At 35.8% G+C, this 8,042-nt stretch overlaps 1 protein-coding gene across 4 annotated transcripts in view; it reads right to left on the reverse strand.

Annotated features, from left to right (window-relative positions):
- Positions 1–376: 376 nt before the first annotated feature.
- The window catches only part of NPAT (nuclear protein, ataxia-telangiectasia locus), a 54,163-nt gene continuing 46,497 nt past the window's right edge, over positions 377–8,042 (reverse strand). For all 4 annotated transcript variants that reach the window (XM_010862836.1, XM_010862839.1, XM_010862837.1 and 1 more), the window contains 3 exons: positions 5,077–5,137; positions 3,819–4,974; positions 377–2,685 (listed from right to left, as the gene is read on the reverse strand). In XM_010862836.1, the coding sequence (XP_010861138.1) occupies positions 2,608–2,685; positions 3,819–4,974; positions 5,077–5,137 (1,295 nt within the window). In that variant the 3' untranslated portion in view covers positions 377–2,607. The remainder of the gene's footprint in view (positions 2,686–3,818; positions 4,975–5,076; positions 5,138–8,042) is intronic.

The raw sequence follows: 8,042 nt of genomic DNA on the forward strand, positions 1-8,042 counted from the left end.
GAATATTATCTGTGGTAAGGGATAAGCATGTGCTATGGAAGAAATGACAATTTCCTGCCAGAAATATAAACTGAAAAAAGTTTTCTAAAGAATGTGGCAAAATGTATTGAGATCCTTGAAAAGATGTACACTAACTTTCTGACTTGGTAATTCCATCCTCTAAAATATTACCTAAGGAAATAATCGAAAACATAAATATTTATTTACAAACATGTTCACTGCTAGTTATTTTTTAATAAGAGCTAAAAACTGGATAATGCTTGATATTATTTGAAGTAAAAAAAAAAACCTAGGAAGTCATATTTACAGTTTTAAGTTCAATTATGTAGAAAAAATAATTTAGGACAAAAAGACCAGAAAGTATACAAAAATGTTATCTAATATTTACAAAAAGAGGAAATTCTATTACAAGAGAAAGCATCATATTAGTCAAAATTTGATACATAATTTCAGTAAGTTAAGTCTGAGACTGAAAAGATGGTGGTCTGAAAAATGATGAACGTAGAATATATAGCAACATGCTTTTAAAATGACTTCTTTTATCAAAGCTTAACCTTGGTCTTCCTACTAGTCATGACATCTAGCCTTTGGCTGAATGCTGATGGATGTTAACTTACGTACAATTTCAACATATTTACTAAATGGTTCTAACTAAAACAATCAAATATTTTAATTGTAAGTCTTCTAAGATTTGTCATACAACTGAATACACTAAGTAATGTCCAAAGAAACAGTGGATCCTTACATGTAGTTGCAAAAATACAGTACCAGGTACAGCAATTAAGTCTAGCACATTTTGACTTTTAAGGTAAAATCAGAATTATGGTTTTGTTCTTGAACATAAATGAAAGCTCTGAATACAGATTATCTTCATACTATTTATCTAGTGGATTCTGGCCAAGTGAGTTTATTTTACTAGTATATGAATTCTTAGTACTTAGCATATACAAATTAATTGAATGAGAAGAAAATTTATAATCTTCAGCATTATGTAAACTTCTGAAAACAACAACTGACTTGGAAAGGGATTTATTAAAAGTATCTAAACTAGAATGACTGCCAATATGAAAGAATTCAAACTTTTGAAGTTAATGAAAATATTTATTCAAACCTAACTGTACAAGCTTAGTTAAATAAACATTAACTGTATTAACTATCCCTGGTTCTTTAGAAACAGACCACTTCCACATTATAAAAATTTATTACAACACAAATTTCTGCAGTAAGGTTCAGCAAGTAAGACGTGATTTCCACATTGAGAACTGTTGTGTTAAAGTAGGATGTTAAAGGCCCAGTATTAAAAAAAAAAAAAGTTAAGGAAAATGACTCATAAATATAGACATTTTCAGAAAAAACCTTGCATATACTGATAATAAACAAAACAGAAAGCACTTAAGAGAACATACTTTAATATCTAGGCACAATTGGTCAAATATGAATTATAATTTCTGTACTCATTTAAAGGTTTAAACCAATTCTTCAACTTGACTGATGTGTGTGAGTCTAACATACAGAAGGCACCTCTTTCATTCTCCTTAAGGACCTTTTGAGAATAACTCTATAATAAGGGGTACAGAGACAGCATCCTCTATCCAAGTGTAACACAGCCCATTTTAGGAGAAACTAAATTAAAATAGAAAACTATGATTTCTCTTTTTACATCTTATGATGGACATGGCTTTCTAAAAGGACAATAGAAGATAATCCTCCATACAAGCTTTAACATAGAACACAAAATTTAAATTAAATGTGCATTGGTCACTACTATGTAAGAAGTTTATGAATTAGTGCAATTCTTTAAATCCCCAGTATTTAGGGGAAAAGTATATACATACCAAGAAATTTCAACTACTACATAACCAAACTTTTTATGGCTCAATAGTCTAAACGCTTAAAGTTTTGTAAAAGATCTTACAAGTTATAAGTGAAAGATCAGAACACTTGAATGGTGTTCAAATGGCATTAATATTCTCTCCTTAAAACAAAGAGACCGGAACAACCAGAAGAGACAAAGTGTAAAATTTTAGGAGTACAATCTTTACTGCAATTGTAAGGAGTGGCAAAGTATTCACTCTAGGGAAAAAACCCAAATCGTTAATTTCTGGTTACTTTATTACCATTTGAATTCCTTATCACTTCTGCACTAATTACTGGCTGTCTTCAGATGTCTTGTAGGACAATTACTGAAGGCAATTTATAAGGAAAAGTGTAATTTTCCCACTCAAAGTGAGAAACTATTCCAGATGAGTAAGTTTCAAAATTAGAGATCATAAGAAACCAAAAAATAAAAGAACATCAGGCTGATTTAACCTCTATTTCAATAAGATTTACACAATATTAACAAGATGCAATTGTTAAAGCTATACAGTTTTGCAGATTGGCTTTACTTACATTTCTGCAAATGTTTTTTCCACAATACCAGGCACATCTATTTACAAATTAGGAAGCTGTTTTAAAACAGCATGATTTAGAAATAAAGTGAAATTTCAGTACAATGAAAGAAAGTGCAGGTCATGCTCTCAGATTCCGTCAGTATCTCATTCCCTACACTCATAGTTTAAGGAACTGTAGTTTTAAATAGCCAATGTTCTTATATGTTCAGAATATTTACTCATCATAATGCAATGATAACAAAAATTTGTCCACATCCATTCCAGCTGGAAATGAACTGGGTAGCTTCTTTTTCTGTCAAAAAAAGAAAGAAAGAAAAAATGAACTAAGTTGACATATCAAACTTAAACAAGGCCCAAAAGCTAGCTTTCTTATTAAGTCATGTAGAACTTCATACACTACCAAAATTTTTGTCGGAAGTTTAGTTCATTAGAATTTTAGTTATACAGAAAGGTAGACACAATTTTTTATAAATCCAAGTTTAATAAAGTATACTTCAATGGCACCTCAATATTATTTTAGAGCACAAAACATTATACAAATTCAGTATATGAATGTTGAGACAAGACAGAACATGCTTTTTATATAAGGTACTCATTATTGCTAAACCGTAAACCTCAGAAAGCTTTACTAAGATTTTAAGAGTAACAAGTACTTTTCAAGTTCCAAATATTTAATATACTCCAGACACTTTACAAACACTACATTTAGTCTTACAGCCATTGGGTAAGATGTGTGTAACTTCATGTCCAATGATGCAGTTAAGACTCAAGGGATGTTACAGGCTATTTAATAATTAATGGTAATAGAACCAATAAGCAGGAGATGCAGGATTCAGCCCAGGCTTAGAAACCAGGATTCTTTCCTTGATATCATACTTCCTTTATGACATTTTAAACCTTTCTATTCATATTCCACTTACTAAATGGCTAAACAGATTGAGGAAAAATTACTTTATCAGTGATAATCCTATATTACTTTCCTCAGGTAAGCATGGTTAAAGACAGGTAAATTTAACTTTTACACTGCTCCAACATATTAGCAAGTATAACAATCTATGGAAGAGATGGCAGGACATGGGAAAGAAACCTAAGATGAAGGGGCTGCAAGCAGTTTTCACTTGATAATTACAAATAGTAGCTTCCCAATTTTTCATCTTATGTCATTCTTTCCACCAAATACCTTTTCCCAAGGAAGATGTTTATAAATAAATGCCTTAGCAATTGTTTGGAAAATGTTTCACCTAGTTAACTTCTGAGTACCACAATGGCTGAAAGATACTGCTAGAGAATGTATTTTATCAATCAAAACCCAAAGCTATCTTGGTTAAATGTTAAGTAGCTATGGCAAAAAATGATGAGACCTTTAACCTGAGCGCTCAAAGAAGGACATCGTGTGGTTTTGAAATTAAAGACTTTCAAACTTGCCTTAATTTTCTTCTTTTTCATTGGCATTGACGAATTTGCAAGACCTTTGTTAGAAGTGCGGGAGTTTCGCTCATGCTCATCTACTTCCTCAATTTTCCGCTTTTTTGTGGTGCTTCTTGAAGATGCTCTAAATTGTTGGGTATTGTCTTTTAGAGGAGTAGAGGAAGTAGTCCTAGAGATGGCTGCTCTGGAGAGAATCATTAATGTATGGGCGGCCATGTTCACACTGTTTTCACTCCCTGTTTCACTGGCAGGGCTGCAGGCAGGCAAGTCTGGTGTGACAGGAGGGACCATTACTTTGGGTGTGCTGTCTTCACCAAAACGCCTACTAGAAGGGACCTTGATACCATCTGTAGGTTCTTCTTTAAGTTTTTCCCCTGCTCCTGAGCTAGATGTTCGGGGTACAGATAAATCAGTACTATCTGTCAGTCTATTTACTGGGCTATGCCACTGAGTATCTTGTAACATTTCTGTGGTATGTTTGGTGAGTGGGTTAATCAAAGAACTGGCAGACCTGGTTTGATCTTGTTTCAAATCCTTCACAGGTGCACCTACTGAAAAGACATTTTTACTGTTTGAGGATGTGCCTTGTTTTCTGGTTAGCTCTTGAAGTGAAGTTACAGTTTTCTCATTCCGCACACCCCCATTTTGCTGCCCATTAGACAGTTTTGAAGTTTCTGGATTTTTCTGCCTTTCCACATCGCTGCACAGTTCATTCTCCTTATTAGCTGTTGCTTTATGGAAAGATTCAAGTATAGTTTCTGTTGGTGAAACTTTCTTTTCTGACGGAGTTTCTTTTATGGTGGCATGTCGGCCAATGGGAGTTTCTGATTTAGATAAAATTTTAGGCATAGAAGGTTTCTCCCGCTCTCTTCTGACAGCATTATTAGCAGGGGGTTTTAAGGTGGAGGACACAATGGGTGAGTCAAGGTTAGAAAATGAAATGTCATTTCTTTCCTTGCTTTGGGACACCAACTTTTGATTTGTCCCCTGTGTATTTGCCACAGGAGAAGCAGTGGTATCAAAACAGAGCACACGTCTGTGGCTTTCAAATGGCTTGCTAACTGGAACTGTACTTTCTACTGAGAAGGGAACTGTGGTTTCTTCCAATTTTTTCCCAAGATCTGTAGCCATAATCTTGTCAGAAACTTCAGTTCTACAAGAAAAAAAAATTTTTTTTCTTAGCCACATAAAGAAATTCTTTGTTTTTAACTTGAGCATTCAAATACTCTATGACAGAAACTATGTTTATGCTCACCGCTGTGCATGACATCCAACTGAGTGACTTGATGAATCCACCAAATTATTTACCTGTTTCCCTGGAATTATAAACAAGTTAATTAGAAAAGAAAAACATTCCTGAAAGTACATTTTTCTGAAAGAAAATAGAACAGATCACAGAATCTGACATCATGAGAAAAATTTAAGCTATAGCTAATGTATAAATGAAATACTTTAATATACTGGATCTAAAAAAACAGCTTGGTAGTATATACAAGATAATCATTTTACTGAAGAAATATGTAACAAATGACCTGCTTCAACTTCAGGTAAATATGAATCCAGTCTTTGATCTACAGATTACAATGATCAATGTAACAGTTAAGGGCAGTACTTAGATCCAAAAAGTTACTTAAACAAAACACTTTATTCCTATTTAAAAATTCTGCTTATTTAAGGTGTCATGTTTGCAAACCTATGTCACTGAGAGGACATGCTCTGGAGTTTTAATATCCATATTTTAATTTCCAAGGACTTCTGAGTTTATGTGGAAGGGCAGCAAGATATGAAGCTGGGAAGGAAAGCAAAGATGATACTGTGGAGGACTTTGTGTATTATTCAAAAGGTTTTATAGAGAATCTTTTAAGAGTTTTAACTAGGGATGATGTATGAATAGATTTGTTTTAGGACGTCACTCTGGCGATGGCACAGAAGATGAATTAGAAATAGGAATTCTACTTAGATGGCTAAAAATATTAGAGGTAGGAGATGATGAAGGTCTTACAGATGGGCACTCGCACGGATATGAAGAATAAATGAGGAATACATGTTGACACTAACCAAGAGGTAAAAGGTAGGCAGAGGAGGTTTTTGAGGAAGAAGAGAGACTTAGATATGTAGAGTATGTAGATCTTAAGTTACATAAAATTAGAAAGGGAGGAATGCATTCATTCTAGAAGCTACCAAGAGTATCAACTGTTAGACGGTAAAGTAAGAATGGAAAACATCCAATGGATATGGCAGTATTAGGAGGTCACTGGTGAGTTTAAACAGTTTTAGTAGAAACATGAGAAAGGACATAATATGGATGAACAAAGACTGGGAGATAAAGAGGGTTGGGGATAAAGGGCTGGCAGGTGGAAAAACCCTAAAGGAATGGTGGGAATGATCCTTGTATCGATAGTTGAATAGCCACAGAGGGAAGGAGCCAAAGAAAGAAAAGATGAAGATACACAGAAGACAGAAGGTAGACTGCATTAACCTTAGAAAGAATGAAATATTTCTCTAAGAAAGAAGGGAAAAGGGAAGAATGATTTTAGATGAATGGGTACATATTTAGTGGGAGTGATGTGAAAAAATGGACGTTACTATTGATAAAAATCAAAATCATTGGCTTAGAGTGAGGATAGTAGTGACTGAATAGATGTGAGAAAACCTGTGTAAGTATGAAATAGTATGAAGGAGAAATGGGAAAAAAGAAGACAGGTAAGCATTTAAAATGATCACTAAATGGCAGTGAGGGTGAGAAAATTTTAAGTGTTACTGAATGGCATCACTTCTGCAGTCATTAAGTCATGTTTGACTTTTTGGGACCCCATGGGACTGTGGCACATCAGGCTTCCCTGTCTCCCGGAGTTTGTGAAAATTCATATCCATGAGTCGGTGATGCTATCCAACCATTTCATCCTCTGTCGTCCCCTTCTCCTCCTGCCTTCAATCTTTCCCAGCATCAGGGTCTTCTCCAATGAGTCAGCTCTTTGCATCAGGTGGCCAAAGTACTGGAGCTTCAGCTCAGCATCACTCCTTCCAATGAATATTCAAGGGTTGATTTCCTTTAGGATGGACTGGTTTGATCTCCTTGCATTCCAAGAGACTCTCAAGAGTCTTCCCCAGCACAATTTGAACACATCAATTCTTTGGCACTCAGCCTTCTTTATGGTCCAACTCTCACATCTGTACATGACTATTGGAAAAACCTTAACTTTGACTATACGGATCTTTGTCAGCAAAGTGATGTTCTAAAGCATTGCTAAGAAGCCCAGGTATAAAGGCAGAGAATCTCTGGCTGCATAGATCCATGACTAGAGGGTATCAAGCAGACATGTTAGAAGAATGTGAATATGAAAGTGTTTAGGAATAGTGGGAAAAGTGGCTGATGTGGTAGATTCTGGGGTTTAGCCTAGATAGGGAATGAAATGAACCCAAGTGAAAATTCAGGTAAAGGTAAGGATTCAGGTAGTAAGAGCTCTCACTGGTTGAAGACAGATTCAATGGTATATCCATGAAAATGAGAGTATTTAGAGAGAGGTTACTGTTCAAAATTACATCAGATCAGATCAGATCAGTCGCTCAGTTGTGTCTGACTCTTTGTGACCCCATGAATCACAGCACCCCAGGCCTCCCTGTCAATCACCAACTCCCAGAGTTCACTCAGACTCACGTCCATCGAGTCAGTGATGCCATCCAGCCATCTCATCCTCTGTCGTCCCCTTCTCCTCTTGCCCCAATCCCTCCCAGCATCAGAGTCTTTTACAATGAGTCAACTCTTCGCATGAGGTGGCCAAAGTACTGGAGTTTCAGCTTTAGCATCATTCCTTCCAAAGAAATCCCAGGGCTGATCTCCTTCAGAAGGGACTGGTCGGATCTCCTTGCAGTCCAAGGGACTCTCAAGAGTCTTCTCCAACACCACAGTTCAAAAGCATCAATTCTTCGGCTCTCAGCCTTCTTCACAGTCCAACTCTCACATCCATACATGATCACAGGAAAAACCATAGCCTTGACTAGACGAACCTTTGTTGGCAAAGTAACGTCTCTGCTTTTGAATATGCTACCTAGGTTGGTTATACCTTTCCTTCCAAGGAGTAAGCGTCTTTTAATTTTATGGCTGCAGTCACCATCTGTAGTGATTTTGGAGCCCAGAAAAATAAAGTCTGACACTGTTTCCACTGTTTCCCCATCTATTTCCCATGAAGTGATGGAACCGGATGCCACGATCTTCGTTTC

The sequence above is a fragment of the Bison bison genome, unplaced genomic scaffold (genome assembly GCF_000754665.1).
Source record: "Bison bison bison isolate TAMUID 2011002044 unplaced genomic scaffold, Bison_UMD1.0 scf7180017864485, whole genome shotgun sequence".
Taxonomy (NCBI): domain Eukaryota; kingdom Metazoa; phylum Chordata; class Mammalia; order Artiodactyla; family Bovidae; genus Bison; species Bison bison.